Source organism: Megalops cyprinoides, chromosome 19 (assembly GCF_013368585.1).
Source record: "Megalops cyprinoides isolate fMegCyp1 chromosome 19, fMegCyp1.pri, whole genome shotgun sequence".
NCBI classification, from domain to species: Eukaryota; Metazoa; Chordata; class Actinopteri; order Elopiformes; family Megalopidae; genus Megalops; species Megalops cyprinoides.
Genome location: NC_050601.1, coordinates 24309857 through 24328895, shown reverse-complemented (window position 1 = coordinate 24328895; position 19039 = coordinate 24309857). Strand labels below are relative to the sequence as shown.

General features: G+C 45.9%; 3 protein-coding genes across 3 annotated transcripts in view; 2 read left to right on the top strand and 1 right to left on the bottom strand.

Annotated features, from left to right (window-relative positions):
* Positions 1-18: 18 nt before the first annotated feature.
* fahd1 (fumarylacetoacetate hydrolase domain containing 1) lies at positions 19-1486 on the top strand. The gene has a single exon (XM_036552689.1). It carries the CDS (start codon positions 139-141, stop codon positions 796-798), a length of 660 nt encoding a protein of 219 aa, XP_036408582.1. The 5' UTR covers positions 19-138; the 3' UTR covers positions 799-1486.
* Positions 1487-2603: 1117 nt separating this feature from the next.
* msrb1a (methionine sulfoxide reductase B1a) lies at positions 2604-5220 on the bottom strand. The gene is made up of 4 exons (XM_036552690.1): positions 5074-5220; positions 4187-4329; positions 3533-3647; positions 2604-2854 (listed from the first exon to the last, which is right to left on the bottom strand). Exons 1-4 carry the CDS (start codon positions 5126-5128, stop codon positions 2835-2837), a joined length of 333 nt encoding a protein of 110 aa, XP_036408583.1. The 5' UTR covers positions 5129-5220; the 3' UTR covers positions 2604-2834.
* Positions 5221-8543: 3323 nt separating this feature from the next.
* The window catches only part of LOC118795185 (testis-expressed protein 2-like), a 28686-nt gene continuing 18190 nt past the window's right edge, over positions 8544-19039 (top strand). The window contains exon 1 of the mRNA XM_036553580.1: positions 8544-8787. The gene's annotated coding sequence lies outside the window, so the exon portion shown is untranslated. The remainder of the gene's footprint in view (positions 8788-19039) is intronic.

Here is a 19039-nt window from a genome sequence, read left to right as displayed (position 1 = left end):
CCGTAGAGTCACCCAGGATTTAGTAGTTTTGTGGCGATGTTCAAAGGTCACTCTAGAAGTAGGTGTGCGCTGTCGTCCTCTCAGGAGTAACATTAGCCGAAGAGGTAGCTGTCTTGCTTGTTAAATACTATCTTGGGAATGGCCGCGTCACGGAGCCTAACAAGGTTTTGGGAATGGGGGAGGAAGATTATATGTGTTGGGAGAAACTACGCAGACCACGCGAAAGAACTGAAAAACGCCGTGCCCACAGAGCCTGTTCTCTTTCTCAAGCCCCCCTCTGCTTACGTGAAAGAGGGGTCTCCCATTCTTGTGCCAACCTACTCCAGCAACCTGCACCATGAGGTTGAACTCGGGGTCGTCATCGGTAAAGGGGGTACGGCGATCCCCCGACAGTCCGCGATGGATCACGTGGCTGGCTACGCGCTGTGTCTGGACATGACAGCGAGGGACACTCAGGACGAGTGCAAGTCCAAAGGTCTGCCGTGGACCCTGGCCAAAGCGTTCGACACGTCCTGTCCAGTCAGCGAGTTCGTCCCTAAGGAGAAAATCGCAGACCCGGGCAACGTGCGGATATGGCTTAAAGTCAACGACCAGCTACGGCAGGACGGCAGCACCTCCCAGATGATATTTTCCATTCCGTATCTTATTAGCTACATCAGCGAGATCATTACCCTCGAGGAGGGGGATTTGATTCTGACCGGGACCCCCAAGGGCGTTTCAAGCGTCCAGGAGCACGACGAGTTACAGGCCGGCATTGAAGACATTGTCAGCATGACGTTCAGAGTTGACAGACACTGACAGTGCTTGTACTGTCTATCACTGTTCAGTTTTAGTATGTGAGCTAGGTAGCTAATTCGTTAGAATAAAAACCTAGTCAAGTAACAATAATATATTTTTTAATTCATATGTTAAAACAGTTTTAACATTTTTATAAATTACAACGTATAATCGAAAAGGCCGATTGACAACACTGGATTACTTTATAAAGAAACGGTCACAATGAACAATAAAGTTCATGAATTGTGGGGTTTTGGTATGCTTTCATGTCGTGATTAGTGCAGTGTTTCATTCTCTTCTTTTTCACGTACTGTAATAACAACATTTGACAATATTAACATCAGCATGGGCAAGGCCAAATAAAAGGCACTTTATCACTTTGACACTTGTTAGGGGGTTTCAATGTGCTGAAAACTGACAGCTATTGAGAAAACCAGAAGAGGGCAGTAGTTTCCCAGTTCTACATTTCAAAGAGCCAGTACCCAGATACAGGCCTAGAAGAAGCAGCCATTTATTTTGTAAGACACATTTCATATTACATGTGTCACTTGCATTACATTTTTGTTTCAATGTAGAAAAACTGTGGATATATCAGACTTTCTACAAATCTCTGCAATGAAAAAGTTGAGAGCTCAATTTGCTAAAAGACAATGTAATTTTCAACTCCTGATCTGAAAACCAGGAAAGCTGAGACAGACATCAGTTTTTAATGAAGTCTACCAATTGTTGACAAAAAGTACTCAAGTGAAGTGGAAGTGCATATATTCACAGATTCACAGCTGGTCAAAGCAGTGTGATTTGCATACAAATGGAGATTTTAGCCCTTTATAATTTTTTTCTACTGTGGCAAGTTGGGCAATGATTAATTTGGACCAAGAGAACAGTGCTGCATTGCCTGAAGGTTTTCATTCCAGCAGGCACTTAACCCTCTGTTTCAGATCATCACTGTCTTGAATGACTGCCTTGACTCTGAAAGTTGACTGAAAATTTTTGGAAAATCTCTGTGGCACTCCAGAACTGGCACTGAGTTGTGTTGCAATGATTGAAAGAGAAACTGAAAAGAAAGAGATGGTTTCTGCCCATCTGGACATTTGGTGTTTCTACATGTATAGATGACAAAGAATACTGATACTGGCACACCCTATCACAGATACCCAGACTGCAGCTCTTCAGAGCTTCAGCTGTGACTCCTGAAGTCAGTGTGAGAACAAAAATGTCCATCCTGAGAAATTGTCGGGTCCTGAGAAATATGTAAAATGCTGTTACAGTGTTGACAATCATGGGGGCACCCTTGAGCAAGAAGTGTTCATATTATTGCTGTCAATGCACCACACTGCAGAATCTCAATGTATGCTTGGCAAAAAGAACACTCCATCACACCCCCCAATATCAAGTGTAAAATAACACAGATTTCACACATGTGAATGAATAATAAAACACCTGACAGTTCTGGATATAATGAATAAATTAGATATTACATTTTTTAAATCTATCTTTTTTTTTTTTTTTTTTTACAAATGACTGGTAAATTCTGGATGCTAGTCTGAGTCTGGTTGATTTCCCCTGCCCTGGTAGTGTCTGATCTACACTGCATGTGCAAAAAAGCTTTGAATAAATCTTTGAACATGTACATGCCCATAGCCAATTGCCACAACCTCTGTGGTGGTTTAAAAAAGCTTAATATTAAAGATTAGCAGACTATCGGACTCTTGTTAGAACTGAAACCTATTCCTGCACTTTTGCCGATAGTTGTGCTCACTGACCTGAACCCAAAGATAAAACCTACAGCCAAGGTTGCTGTAATTGCCCTTGTGTACATTTGTGTGTGTGTGTGTGTGTGTGTGTGTGTGTGTGTGTGTGTGTGGTGAAACTGAACACTTTAAATAGAGGCCCTGCTCTCAAAGGGGACTATTTCCACCATCTGTGCACTGGGCGTCCCATCAGGGGGCTTTCTCCAGCTCACTTCATGAACTGTCCACACCTTCCACAGAACAGAGTATCACTATTCTTGACACACCCCTATGCTGCCTTCGTGATTCCGGAAAGACCCTCTCGCTCTACTGTCCGTCCACTTTATCTGGAGAGGAGATAGACAGCACAGACAGTGGAGTGAGCACCAGGCCCAAACATCTGGAGGTTATTATAGGCAGTGTGTTTATGCACCGCACCATGTTACAAATCTATCTAAAAGTCTATTTTTGTATCTAGAGCCACTGGAATTGCGGGATTGCTAAATTGGTTAGGTAATCTGTGTGAATTATATGTATGCTTTCATGATGCTAACGCCAAAATATCTGAGAGGTTCCCGTTTTTGTCTCTGTAACGTCTTGGACGTGACCTAAACACTGATACAGGAGACTGTTTCAAAAGTGATCTTTTTTTGTTCCTGAGTGTGCAGGTCATTTGGCATATGTAACTTACCTCACACCTGACTGTCATACATATGATTCTCACTTTGCATACGATCAGAAAGTGCCCTTTCTGATGGTGGTAAGTAACAATTATTATAATATTAATTGTCCTTATAATCATAGTGATGATATAATATTATAAGCTATCCCTTCAGCCTCTCACAATAAGGTAGACTACATTCACCCCTATGAAAGTGAACACGCATAGAACAGAAAGTTCTAGAATTTTCTTTGACTTTGCCTGTACCCTGTACATTGAGTAAGTCGCTCTGGACAAGAGGATCTGCTGAATGACAACAATGCAATGTAATATAATGCATACATGCATAAAAATTCAGCCTCACCTTTGGGGACAAACTTGAGCGAGCTACTGAATATTCAGAAGCGAGAGAGTCCCCTCTTTGGCCCGTCATTCAGGAACTCATGGCCCAGGCCATTCCCACACTTCCCACAGGACACCTGAAACACAGCTATACCTGAAACACGACATACCTGAAAAACAGCATACCTGAAACACAGAACACCTGTAACATTCTAATACCTGAAACACAGCTATATCTAAAACACAGCACACTGAAAACACAGCCACACCCACAACACAGCTACACCTCAAACACAGCCACATCACTTACATACTACTATGCCAAAAGAGTAGTGGTTAGAGAACAGAATAACTAGGAGTGTGTGGCAGTCACATCCTGAGCAGGACAATGCTGTTGTAGGCACTTAACTAATTTCTAAATGTCCTGCTATATAAATGGATTATATGTAGGCTGTGCCAGCAGGACTGGTTAAAAGTGTCTGCTCAGCAAAAACAATAATGTGCATGTACACTTACATACAAAGGGCATTCATAAGATGTCACACATTCAATCAAAAGAGGCACAGATTCTGAGTGGGTTTCCAGGAGGCCTGACATGCTGCTCTGTCCATTCCTGCTGAACTGAATAAGGGCGAGCGGCTCAGGTGTGAGGCTCGGCGCCAGTTTGAGCATTCACCTTGTAAGCTCCCCATTTCTCCTGCTGTTTAGACACACTGTCCTCCTGAATCGTCTCCGAAAAGGCTGGCCACGGGGTGGAGTGCTCAAATTTGGACCTGCTGGAGAACAGCTGGTGTCCGCATTTGGAACACACATAGATACCTAGGGGAAGTGGGGTGGGGTGGGGGACAACACAGGTAAGCCACAAATACATTCCAGTACTCTTCCAGTACTCTTGTACATGCAAATGTTCTGTACATTGATCTGGACAAGGATGCTTGTCAAATAAACTAAAATACTATTGAAATACTTTGAAATGAGCAAATTCTGAAATTGGGATGTGATTGCGGCCGTGAACATGCTCCAAAACATTCTCACACATCTCTGTACATGTTGCCTTCATGTCGGAAATCACTTTGCTACACTTTCCTTTTTTAAAATTAGCACCATTAAGGTAACCGACCAACACAGATCAGCTACAACGCTTTTTGTCATGACAAGCCAAATGTCTCTCGCTATACGTCTCAGCTCACTCATGACAGATCACTAACAGCCAGGCAAGTTAGACCTAGTTATCTATCCACGTATCTGACCATTTGTATCATGTTACTGCAGCGTTAGCTAGCAACAGCTAGCAAGCTAGCAAGTTAGTGAGATTTATTTTAAAACGTTTAACAGCTCCATTTTGGGCCTTCGATATGACAGCTATCTACACTTTTGTAAATTTTAGACTAGCTAGCTGGTTGCCTTGAGAGCTGACCTAGCTTCTTTGTTCCCGTTATATTACCAAGGTCCCTGCTTATCTAATATAGCTACCATAGTCAGCTGTCTTGTTTGCCAGCTGGCAAGATGATCAGTCTAGCTATGCCAGCCATCTAAACAAAATTCACGTTACCTCGTACTTACCGGGTTCGAAGTGGTCTTTAAAAATCTCGCCTCCTCTAAAAGAACAGAATGACATTTTGCAAAACACACACGGTGCGTGTTTCCACACAATTACCGAAGGAGAAAACTTTAGCGAAAGTAAATGCCTATGTCGCTGTCACTTACTTGCCCTGCAGATCACGTGACACCGCTGTCCGAGCAGTGTACCGTGTGTTACAATCACTACCATGAGATGGCGATGTAACCTTTTTTGAATTCTACTTTTTTATCGCTTAATCAAACGTAACGTCGTCTTACTTGTGTGAACAAACAGAAATATTATAATGGTTTTAAGACGTACGGGAATGGGTGTGTAAATTTATATCTTTTATAGTTTTGATTTAATTTCATATAACCAATGCAATGTGCGGAGACCATTCGCCCTCCGCCCTAAACATAAGGGCATCTGTTAATTTATTGCGTCAATTCACTTGTAGCGCTAAGTGAAAGAGGAGAGGATGAATCCACGCTGCTTCCCACATGAAACGAGATTATTTCCTCGCCACGAGACAAATGAGGCAGCCATCATAACATATGACAGAACCAGGCTTCATCCCAGCCCTAATTAAAGGCGCGGAAATCCAATTCCAATATTTTATGATCATGTTCCCGGATTCCTCTGAGTTTTATTTTCTCTCTCTGTCTGTCTCCCTGACTCCCCCAGTCTCCTTGGGCCAAATGTACAACCCTGCTGATAATTTATTCAGGTCACAGCTAATTACAACAAAGAAAGGAAATATTCAAAGTAAGTTGCAGCACCTGCCTAGGGCCTGAGAGATGAGATTACCTGCATAGGAACTCTGGCTGGATTTTATCATCATTTTACCTATCACTTTAACCAAAAACCTTAGCAGTGACCCCAGCTCAGCATTGAGGGTCTATACTCATAAATGCTGGAATATGAGCAGATGCAGGGTGCATATTGCATTTTTCCATTGTGAGAGTCCTGCTCTTCCACTCCTTGGACCCTTCCCTCAGTGACCCATATGCTTCAAAATAGATGTATTTCCCTGAGGAAAAGTTCTTAATTACCTTCCTGGTCTGTGAACTGTCTCTCCCAGACAAGGATGCCTCATAGGGACGATTAGCGGTGTCCTGTAGGAAGCTTGTGATATTTGTGAACTGTTTATACCATTCTAGACAAAGTGAGCTGCAGCATTGGCATTGGTTGTCACTGCACATGTTACTGTATGTTTGCCTGCTGTCAGAGTTTCTTATTCATGGCAACTCACATAGCAGCTTTGCTTGGGCTGTGAACCTGCAACCTTTTGGTTTCAAGCATCTGTCATACCTCATCACACTGTCTAAAAAATCTTTGCATGAAAATTGGGGCTCTCCATCATGGAGTCAGCATCCCACTGTCTGGTGACAGGCAATATAAAATACGCAGAGATGTTTACTCAGATTAACAGCTGTGCGCCTGACCTTGATCTGTGCAACATTGCGTGGCATCCACAGAAAAGATTCCATTCTAGACGAATGATGTCGTTCTTTTCATTTTTTTTTTCATTGTCTAGCTTCTGATTTTCTCTCCTTCTCTCAGTTTCCCAGCAGTGCTCTTAGTACAGCTGGTCTGTTTTCACCTTGCAGTCACGTCATATCGGAGGCACTTAATGCTCCAAAACCACTGGGGTTGGTGCAGGACAGGATTTATATTGTCCTTTGTAGGGATGCATTCAACCTCTACTAAATTAGAGAGTTTAGATGTTAAAGTATGCAATATGCTTAGCAAAACCCTTACTCAGGGCAACATATTGATCAGCGGATAATTGACCCATGCAGTTTTCTATCTCCACACTCCTCTGCTTGCAGTGCTAGCTCCTGAAGCACTTCTCAGCATTTCCACCCTCACTGTCAGTAACCTCCGTCATATTAAGATGATATGAGAAAATGTCGGTGACTTCCACTTTATTAAAACATCAATCGCATCTGATAAAAGGTGTGTTTTAGGCACATATCAGCAGGTGCGTCAAGCTCTGTGCAGAGCACGTCCTTCACCCGCGCACGGAGGGGTGGTTGCTGTAGGGCGGGAGACCGGTGAGGGGAGTTTTCTGATTGTCCCCTGCGTCTCGCAGCTTCGCAGGAGGCCGGGAAGTGTCACCATTAATAAGACAGAGAGCTCCTTCGCGTCAGACCCCTGCTGTTGGACGCACCTCTCCCTGCTGGAAGATCGGTGGGGAGTTGGGGGTGCATAATTCGGTTCAAATTATTCATTCGCTTAGCCAACGCCCCTTTGCAGGCGCTCTTGCCCTTACTGGGGACACACAAAGCGTGTGTTCTTTCAGCTGGATATTTACGGAAGAAATTCAGGGTAGGCTTTTTGCCCCAGAAAAGTTCCCTCACCTGTGAATCTACCCAGCAGCCTTTGGGATTATCAGACCATTGCAATGCCACATTGGCTCCTGTGAAAGTTCACCTTCACTGGTGACATGTAAACACTATGGTTAGAGGCAAGGTTTTTTTGTCTCCAAGTTCATTTTATCATGATGTAAATTCGTGGTTTCTAAGCATAATTATGAGGGTATTGCGGTATTATTTCTTTGCTACACTGTTTTTCAGGTTTCTGCCTACTAATTCTGGCTGTGCCGTAATTCTGTATTTTATTTATATTTATGTATCATTCCGTATTGCCTTGGCCCTGAATTAGTATTTCCTAAGAACAGTAATATTTTCTGACTTGTAATTAAATGAACTTCACTTGGATTGTGCCTCATTACATGGAAACATGTAGCACAATTGTAGCCTAATTATAATCGGTAACCCAGCTGTAAATTTAAGGGCTACTGTATTGTTCATGGCTGTATCCTTCTATTTGCAGTGACATAGTGCCAGTGTTTTACAGTGATGGTGTCTGCGAATGCGTGTGACAGCACGAGATTTCAGAATCGTAATTACTCGTATTACATATATTATGCCGCATATATTATTTCTATATAATACTACACTGTCTAAGAAATGTACATCTAAAATTCTATAGGACTATTTTTGGAGCTAAAGTTTTGTAGTTATATAACCTCCTGTAGAACGTTTCATTTTCACCGGCGGTATGTGCCATTAGGTAAGGGTATGGCGAGGACAACCCTTCTAAAATGCGTAGGTGGACAGTAGACTCAGAATGGTATTTGTGCGGACGGAAAGGGGAAGGTAGGTGAGCGTGTGAGGGTTTTGATGAGTGGACGAAGATGCCGGTAGTAGCTATCATCGTTTAATCTGGATTAGAGTGGTTTGCTGCAGCCACGATTTTAGTAATTAGATTGGCGCGTCCGCAGCCAGAGTGTATGAGGGGGGAGGGGATCTGAATTTAGCGCCGCTGCGGTACCGTACTGTACGGGGACGCACGGTGCATGCGTTTCTCGAGCGGGCTTTTGAAGAGTGCAGAATGAGGACTGTGTTGATTGGTATCGGCATGCCACCTTCTTGGCGGATACCCTTTCGCTTTTGTTCGAGCATTTTTTAGGTTTAAAACGTCTACTTAAGGCTGTCAACGACGTTAGAAGTTAAAACCTGCAGGTTCTGTCGGTGTTAACAGCGCAGAGGTCTGAACGCGCTGATTTGCTGCATACCGCGGCTGCACCCGGCGGATCTGGATACCGGGAGGCGACCTCATCAAACGACCGCTATTGGTCACTTCAGGAAGAACGCGCCGGCCGCATCGATAAAACTGGGTCATATTAATAAAGCGAGAAAGCCGAACAGGTGAGTTTGAGTCGGATGCATACTAAGGTGCTCTGTGTGTATGCGTTTGTCACGCCGAGGAAAAACAGGCATGAATGGTGTTTAGAGGAGCCGGAGGCAGTTTCACTGTATGAGAAAATGTTTTATGATTTATGTGTAGGTGTGTTCGTTGAAGCCTTTAAAAAGTAGAAACTGGAGGACAAAGGTTGACACGATGTCATATGCTTCTGTGTGATGTGGCAGTGCATCTGTCTAAATGAATAAAGGACTGGTAATGGCAACATGCTAGTGCCAATTTTTGGTTACATTTTGTCGGGGTTCCCCTCATATTTCAGTCGTTCTTATGAATTTATTAGTTTGCAGGTAGGGCTCTAATATACAGGAAACACACATTTTTGCCTCTTTATCATCAAACAAGTCTGGGAAATGTGTGCAATCTTTTTTCCAGCAGTGTGCAAATCTGGTTGGAGAATGTAACAAGGCAAAACTGTTTAAATAAATTGTTCTGGAGGTAAAGTTTCAACCCTCATTTCTGCTGAGACCAGACAAATGGCCAATCAACAGAGGAACGTCTTGTTTGTTTTTTAAAGTTAACTTCCTCATTAGGTTGTTTTTCAGACCTCAGGGGCAGGCCATCAACTAGACAGCTCCTACCTGAACAGCATTAATCTGCCTAAACTAGTCTTAATTCTCACTGTTTGATTGGATGGTGCAGACTCCGTTTGCCAAAGAACCAGTCAGGGTCAAGAGCCAAGGGAGTGGTCAGAAGAGCGTGAAGTATGGAAGACATTGATCTGCTCTGAGCACTTTCACCTGCTCTGAGAGCGGTTTCCATTTCCTTTCTCTGTTTCAACAACAAGGTCCTGTGCTCCAGGTTTCACCCTGTGGATCTCATACACACAACCTCGTGGGCCATTCGATGCTGAGGTCCCATTTTAATGACACAGCTTGTCAGCAGAGAGCCATCGCATTACGAACAGAAAACAATAAGTGAACTGTGAAGGAGACGGTAGAGCAAAAATGCATGCATTGATTGAGTTTGGAGAGAGTTCAGATTAGTCCTGGCCAGCTCTCTGTCCCTCTGTTCGAGGTGAATTAACACCAGCCATTTTTCTGTTTGGCTGAGATGCCTGGGCTGGCTTTTGATGCCATGTAGCAGTGGCTCATCTGCTTTAAATACATTATGACATATAGCCCTCTGTGCACAACGTACACTGAATCTTTCCAACGTGTGTCATTTGAAGTATGTACGTGGCCTCCGGTGGCCACAGCCCCTTTGCTGACAAGGGGCTTCGACTGCTTCAGTGACCCAGTGACTGAATGGGAAAGCCTGCCACCTTGTTGTCTTCGCACCACTGGAGGTCTATTTCCTGCTGGGCTCTCCTTAAGCTCGTTAAAGTCAGTCCTGTTCTGGGCGGTTTCACCCAACGTTAAGACCGGCTTAGGCCCGCCACCATGGCGCCCTGGTCCCCCCCTCCTGTTGATTGGCTGACAGTAAGCGAGACTGGGCCTGCTTAGTGTAGGACAAGAGATCTAGAGAGAAAACCAGGTGTCTGCTGCAAGTAGTGTTAGCAGACCTGTTATGACAGTCTTCTCTCTGGACCAAGCAGAAACACAATGGTGTTGGGTGTTTCCCTTGTTCTCTGTCAGTAATTAAGGGAAACACCAGGCTGTGCTTGTTAACAAATAAGTGCCTTTCATTTTGCTTCACAGTGATGCTGTTTTAGGCATCCCAGGCCTACAGACCTTTTGAAGGGAGTCTGGGAAATCTTGTGCTCTGGCTGAGGAGAGAGAGGAAGCTGAAGGCTAGGTTTTTCCCTGCCTTGACATAGTGTGTGGAAGCAGGGAGGGTGTATGTGTGTGTATGTGTGTGCATGTGTATATGTTTGTGGATGCACACAAGTGTGTGTGAGCATCTTTGTGTGTATACATGAGTGAATGCACTCATATGCAAGTGTGCGTATGTGTGTGTCTTTGTGTGTGCTGTACGTGTATGTGCATGTATTTGTGTTTATACAGTGTGTGTGTACTGTATGCATTTTTGTGTGCATGTGTGTGCACACATGTGTGTGTGTGTGCATGCGTGTGTGCGTGTGCTCCACCCAAGGGGAGTGCTGTCTCTGTGAGTGACTGCAACTCTCCTGTCACCTTCCATTAAATGTTACTGTTATTAATATGCTGGGCAGACGCCTCCATCCAGGGTGACTTACAGGGCTCATGCTTTTATACGTTACGCACTTATGCAGCAGGATGTTCTAATGCAATAAAGGTCGCATCCCCTGCCCCAGCTGGGACTCAGCTGGGAGAAGAGTCATTACAGTTGTAATTTATGTATCTGTAATGCTACTCCATATAGTATTTATGAAGACATAATGAAGTCTCATCAGATTGCCTCTGTTCCCATTAAGAGCGGAATGTCCTGACCTGATGATAACTCAGTCCAACCAGCCCCATTTGAACCCTTTCATGTATGTTGCTGACAGACTTGAAATTGATGCTAATATGTATTTGCTTTTTCATCCTTGTAATTGATGATATTATTGTTTGCAGATTTTTAGTCATTTAAATTTAATTGAAAAAATAAAGTACATTTCATTTATTTCATGGTGTCTGGGCAAGGCAGGGACAGACAGAATCAGGTGCCAATTAACTCAGATCAGACTAAATCAAGTTAACAAATGTGGTGAATACTGAAATGAACTGTTAATGTTGTGTAAGGAGCAAGAAACAAAAAAATCCCTTTCGCTTGTTTTAATTTGTTTCTCAAAGATAAGGACAAAACACATTTCTGCCATTCTGGATCCAGTCCGTGTGGTTCATGTCAGACTTGCTTCCTGTTTTAACACCTACCTTTAGACAGGATTCCTGTTTTAACTCTTTTATAACAAAAAACCAAACAAACAACTACTGTACTCCTGACCTCACCTTCACAGAGAACCCCTGCAGCAAAAACAGCCTGGCTGCTTCTTCGTAAATATCCCCAAGACTTCCCCACACATGTCATTAATCCCTCTATGCTCTTCTTATGAGAGAGCTTGTTTTGTAACACAGACGCGAAGTGTGGCCAGACACTCGCTGGCCCCCGGAGTTATTAAAAGGGAGCGAATTGACCCTGACAAGGTTTATCGGCCTAAATTGACTGTATAATGGAAATTGATGGCGGCAGCATTGCCTTGCGCTGGCCACAATAGATCAGGGACAGATTTCCTCCAACTGTGGGCAGGCCGCATGTGCGGGGTGTGGGGAAGTGGGCAGGAAGGCTGCCTTGTAACCGTAATTTTCCCAGCCAGCAGTCCAGTTGATATGAAGTTCCATACAGTCAAAATGGAATGTGTTTGATGTTGTAGCAGTACTTTATTTGGCTTGGAAGTCTGACGGAGTGATTGCATCTGGCCGTGGGCCAACGTTGTTAAAGAAAAAGGTTGATTATTCAGAGTTCAGGATGGACTGCCTTGTGGGTAGATTGAGCCCAGGATTTCATGTCTGTGGCCGCAGACATACATGGCCATGTGTGGGTGAGCAGGCTGTTTCTGCAGTGCAACTGGGTGAGAGGCAGGGTCAGGGAGACATGCCTGTCTGACTGCCGCTTTCCCCCTACCTCTGCACAAAGTCGGCTGTCACTCCAATCAAACTCATTTTGTCGTGGATTACAGCAAATCTTCTCTCCGCTCTCTAGGCTGCGTTGGTGTCCTGGTCATGTGAGGTGATTGCGTAAACTTCGGTGTTCTCTCTAGTGTTCTCTTCGAAAATGCTCTGAATGACTCAGGAAGACAAAACAGATGTTAGACAGCCACCTTTTCTTACTTCATGCCCTTATTCTTGACTTGATGCTCAGTCACTATGGTACTGGTTATTCTGACTCAGCGCTGTAGATGTTCTTGATGCTACCGTGATATGCATTTAATGTACTATACCACAATGTCCTTGTAAATCACTCTGGATAATAGTGTCTGCAAAATAGAACATAATTGCCAAAGGGTTTTTATTGCACTTTAAAACATGACATTTCTTTGGCAGGAACACCAAATATTGTGTGGAGACGAAAAAAATTTTATCCACATTATAACAAAATGGGAGACACTGGATTTAATTTAATCAAATGCCAGAGAAGACCATTTTATGTGCTCTTATTTTAGGATGATCATCTCATGATACAACATTCAGCTTAAGACAATTATTTGGAAGTCAAAGCCTCTGTCACTACACTTCAGAGAGGGGATCCTGTTATCCAAGGAGCTGTCAATCAAATTTACCATCACCATTTGAAGTAGAAGAAATCACAGACCAAAAAAAAAGGAAAACCCAGTCATATCCTGGTGTCCGCCCAGCTCTCAGTAGATGATGCTTAAGGAGTTTTGTCACATGGAGTAATGAACAAGCTTCCTGAAACTGAATTGAAATGTGTTCTCTAGAATTCTTTTTAATTAAAGGCCATTACTCTTCAATGCTCCCCAGGTCAATTCATGCTTTTACATTTACATTTATTCATTTGGCAGACGCTTTTATCCAAAGCGACTTACATAGGTTACAGTTGTTTTACAATGTTATCTATTTATACAGCTGGATATTTACTGAGGCAACTGTGGGTTAGGTACCTTGCCCAAGGGTACAGCAGTAGTGTCCAAGCGGGGATTGAACTGGCAACCTTTCGGTTACAAGTCCTGCTCCTTAACCACTATGCTACACTATACTACACAGTCTGAGAGTGCTTGTTCATGAGGGGCACTATATGAAATCTCAGATCTTTATATCTCCTGCATGGGCTCATAGTAGATGCAAACTATTTGAGTGGCTCATCCACATAATATAAAGATCAGTGCATTCAGGCAGCACCCGCTGTAAACAGACACCAACGAATAAGCAGTGGGACTATCCCTCCCATGAGAGGTGTGACACTAGTGAGCCGTGTGCAAGAATCTAGGCTTTAGGCAAAAACAGCGTTTGGAGAGAAGGAATCCAAGGGGTTTTTCTGTGCAGATTCACTGATCTTAATAATACACACCCCTGCCGGGCAGCTGGAGCGGTGGACACAGCGAGCTGTCCGCATGACATAGAGAATGGTGAGCCCATGCAGAATTTTGTGCGGCTGTCCTCGAACGTGACCAGGCCCCTGTTCTGAGAGCTGCACCATGTTCTGCCAAGAGCTGCAAGGAAGAACACAAGTCAAGTTAATGACTCAGTGTGGACATTTCATTATATATATAGATGAGTGGAGAAAGAGGGAAAGAGAGAGAGAAAGAGCTTCACTGGACAAAATGCCAAAAGCAGAAAGGCAGGGAAACAAAATTACTCTCCTGGCTTCACAATTTAATATCAGTGCCTTTTCTCTTAAGATGCCAGAAGCATGTTGTGGTGGAGGGTGTGTACTGGTTCAAGGGTGGGGGTTGGCCGTCGCCACGGAGTGTCGGTCAGAACACAGGGAAACAGGGCACATCTGATCCTTTAAACTCGTTTAATGGGTATTGGCATAGTCTTGATCACTTTGCAGGTTTGGAGGTATTTGAGGGTATGTGTGTGTGTGGTCTGAACAAAAGGCAGATATACATAATATTAGTTATACAGCATTATACAATTATAACTTTATCACTATACAGACACATAACGCTGGGCAAGCAACACAGCAAACTACACAGGGTTATGATATGTACAATCGTGCAATCAGAAATGGCATAACTGACATACTTCTATACAAGACGGGCGCGATACAGTCACGCAGCGTAAGCTTGCATACTACGCACCGGGACATATTTACGTTCACGTAGAGTAGAATTTATGCGTGTTAATCGTCTCTACGCGTTATAATATTCATTTCTCAACATTACTGATTATGGTGGATGTCTGAAAATATTACTCTAAGCGCAACAACATCTAAACAATTACGCTAACTGAAAACAACTTCGGGGGGCTATCCCCGCTGTACTCGGTAGTAAGTGAGAAGTAACATGGGTAACAACGACACAAGCTTACAGCACACGGTAACAGAGAACTTCGTAAGCAAATTTACTTACTTTAAAGTCATGAACGCACACAGGAAAAGGTGTAACACTTTACTAACTACGCAAAGGTAACTTAATGGCTTCTCACGATTGCCATTTGGTGTCCTGCTCTAACTTGTTTTCTCCCCTTTCGTCTTGCTGTGCTCCGATTGGCTGATCGTCCGTATGGCTTTGCATGGACAGGGAAGGGGCCGCCCTCAGTTAAAGGGGCCGCCCTCCTTTACAGCCGCCCCTACATTCACTGTGTGAATGTACTTCCTGTAGATGGTGTGATCTGGGTAGGAGGTGCCCGTTGGTTGTCATCGTCAGGGATGGCAGGGAGCTTGATGAGCCGAGCTACGGGGCGGTGGTAGCGTTTGCCTTTGACCTGAATGTCCACTGAACGAACATGGCCATCTGCTCCAGGAAAAGTGGTCTCCACCCGCCCAACAGGCCAGAGTGCTCTAGGGAGCTGGTGGTCCATGATCATCACGACGGTCCCAGGAGTGAGGTCATCAGTGTCATTGGTCCATTTCTGTCGTCGCTGTAGAGAGGGTAAGTAATTCTTAATGAAGTAGCTCCAGAATTGATCTGCCAGTACCTGAGTGTGACGCCATCTCCGTCGGCTTAGTAGCTCTGACTCTGGGAAAACAACCTGTGGCAGAGAAGCATCAGGCCGCCCCATCAGCAAGTAATTAGGGGTCACAGGGTCAGGATCAGCTACATCGGAGGAGACGTATCCGAGGGGCTTTGCGTTCAGGATGGCCTCAACTTCGGTCAGGAGCGTCCTGAGGACTTCTTCGGTCAGCGTCTGAGCTCCTACTATGGTGTGGAGAGCGGCCTTGACAGAGCGAATCTTACGCTCCCACATACCTCCGAAATGTGGTGCATTAGGGGGGTTGTACTGGAACTTGATCTTCTGCTTGGCCAGTAGTGTTTGGAGACCTGGACTCATGGCATTGAAGGCATCCTGCAGCTCTTTGTCGCCCCCTCGAAGGTTGGTTCCCTGGTCACAGAGAAGTTCAAACGGGGTTCCACGGCGGGCCACAAATCGTCGGAGTGCCATAAGGAAGGCGTCTGCATCCATACTATAGAGTAGGTCCAGGTGAACACAACGTGTGGTCATGCACTTAAAGATTACACCCCACCTCTTCTCACTGGATCTCCCCCGCTTTACCATGAAGGGTCCGAAGCAATCCACTCCAGTGGAGTAGAAGGCTGGCTTTAAGAGGCGAAGGCGGGCTGGGGGGAGGTCGGCCATCTTTGGGATCTTGGGTGTAGCTCTCCACTTCTGGCACTCGACACAGGAACGCTGGTGCTGTCGGATGGCTTCTCTTCCTCGGAGAATCCAGTAGGTTCTTCACACTTCTGCAAAGACTCTTTCTGGGCCAGGATGGCACAGTTTGCTGTCATACTGCTTTATGAGGAGACGGGTGACAGGGTGTTTGGGATCTAGAACTATGGGATGTAAGGTGTCATGGCTGATGTCTACAGCATGACGCAGTCTCCCACCCACACGGATGACCTCAGTGCTGACATCAAACTCTGGGGACAATGTGAGGACACGGCTGGAGGAGGGGATACGCTTACCAGCTTTGAGGGCCTGAAACTCTTCTGGGAAGCTGTCCCTCTGGGCCCTCCGAATCAGTGCTGCTTCAGCTTTCTGGTAGTCTGCTGCTCCTGGGTTGCCTGTCTGGCCTGCCGCCCCATGTTGGGACCTGCAAGTTGCCTCCACAAGGTCTTCAAAGGTTGAATACTGATTGGCATCTGGTAGTGACGGGTCAGATGCTGCCGAGATGAGACCGCAGAACTTAAGCTCAGTTGGATCAACTGTCAGTTCAGTAGCCGGGTATTGAGGCCACGACTCAGGCGGTAAGTGAAGAAACTGGGGCCCTTGACTCCATCGGTTTGGCTGCGCTAAATCCATAAGAGTCTTGCCGCGGGTGACGTCGTCCGCAGGGTTGCTGGCTGAATCCACATAGCGCCAGGTGTAGCCGTCTGTGAGCTCTTGAATCTCTGCGACTCTCGTTCCCACAAACACCTTGAACCTGCACGATTCGGACTGCAGCCAGGCAAGAACGGTTGTTGAGTCCGTCCATAGGATTGTGTTATTAATCTCCAGGGAGAGCTCGCTGTGAAGCAGCTTGGCAAGCTGTGCCCCGGTGAGTGCGGCACTGAGTTCCAGCCTGGGCATTGACTGAAGGCGCTTCGGCGCCACCCTGGATCTAGCAAGGACAAATGCTAGCTGTACCTCTCCTTGATGTTCAGTACGGAGGTATGCTACCGATCCGTAAGCTGCCTCTGACGCATCACAAAAGATGTGCAATTCTCTTCTGACTTCTGGCACATCCAGGTCAGCAGACACAAAGCACCTGGATAGGGTGATCAAGGGTAGGTGCTGCAGTTCCGCTTCCCATGTCTTCCAAGCTTGTAGGAGGTCAGAGGGGAGAAGTGGGTCATCCCATTCTCTTTCTTTCACCCATAGCTGTCGCACCAAAACTTTGGCCCTGGTGGTGAAGGGGAGTATGTATCCCAGGGGATCATACTGGCTCGCTAAAACGCGATATATATTCCGCATTGTCACCTCTTGGTAGGGGGAGGGTCGATGGCGGTAATGGAGGGTGTCAGGCAGGCAGTGCCAGCTTAAACCCAAGGTCATCTCTTGTGGGTCTGTCTGGGTTTGGGAGATCCACAGCTCAGTGCTCTCAGATCTAGCTTCCTTTGGTAGGTGGCTTACAACCGAGGTTTCATTGCTGGCCCACTGTCTTATCTCAAATCCACCTGTGGCCAGCAGGGACCTCAGCTCATTGACCAGCTCACGTGCTTCGTCAGTGGAGGGAGTGCTTTGCAGGCAGTTATCCACGTAAAAACACCGTTCAACTGACTGTTGAGTCTTGTCACCTGGTTGGCAGTGGGTGAAGATATGTTGCTGCAGTGCAAATGTCGCACAACACGGGCTGCATGTCGTACCGAATGGAAGGACTTGCCATTCGTACACGGCCGGTTGTGCCTCTGGCTTCAGATCCCTCCACAAGAATCGTAGGAGGGGCTTGTCTTTGGGGAGCAGGCGGACCTGGTGAAACATCCCCTTTATGTCTCCACTGATGGCCACTCGATGTTCACGAAAGCGGATCAGCACTCCCAGGAGAGAGGGTCCCAGTGTAGGTCCAGGTAGCAACAGCTTGTTGAGATTCTGTCCATTGTAGGTGTAAGAGCAGTTGAATACTACTCTGTGCTTTCCATTGTGGGACACAATGTGGTGGGGAAGGTACCATGACTCTCCGGACAGCTCAACCTCCTGGGGTGGTATTTGGATGGCGTAGCCAGCTTCCTCCAGGTTCCGGATCTCTTCTCTGTATTTGGCAGCCAGCTGTGGGTCTCTAGCCAACCGACGTTCTGTGCTACGGAGGTGACACATCACTGCCTCCTTAGGTGCGTGCAATGCCGGCATGTCCTTGATTCGTAGAAGTGGGGTGGCGTAACGGTGTACTCCGTCCACATTCACACGGATGGTCTGTGTTTCCAGCATCTTGAGAGCCTCTTGATCCTGTCGTGACCTGGTCACCAGCTTCTCGCTTCGGTAGGGCAAGACGTCCAGCTGCCATAACCTTTCAACCTGATGATGTAGGTCAGTGGATGGAGAGCAGATGGATGTGAACAGACACTGGGATGTTGGGAGCCGCTCCTGTAGGTGTTTAGATGGGCCTTGCAGGGTCCAGCCGAGGCGGGTTCTGATTGCTGCTGGGCCCCCTGGCGGGCCCAGACGCACTGGCTCCACTGGGGTGACAAGCTCTGGGTGATCTGCGCCTATGAGGAGTAGGGGCTGTGCCTTGGAGAGAGGGGGTATGGGTATTCCTCTGAGGTGCACGTATCTTTCCTTTAAGGCACTTACTGGGTAGTCGTACTCTGCTAAGCCAAGCTGATCTGCTGTGAAGGCTCTGCGGATCTTGAATTTCCTCTGTGGGTTGCTAGCGGTGGAGATGTCAAAGGTCACAGACGTACCATGCAGTGTCCTGATGTCTTGGTGCACTGTCCGTAGCTGCAGCTGTTCTGGGCTTCCTCCAAGGCTGAGGTGTTGTGCAGCCGTGGCCAGCAGAATCGTGCGTTCTGAGCCATCGTCAAGGATGGCGAAAGTTTCCAGTGACTTCCGCTGGTGGTAGAGGATGACCTTAACGACCTTCAGGAACACTCTGCCGCCACAGCGGGGCTGGTCCAGGTAAAGAGTCTCTACGGTGGAGTTATAGAGACTGCTACTTTGCTTGGTGGCATCACTACTCCGTTGATTGATGTCATGAAGG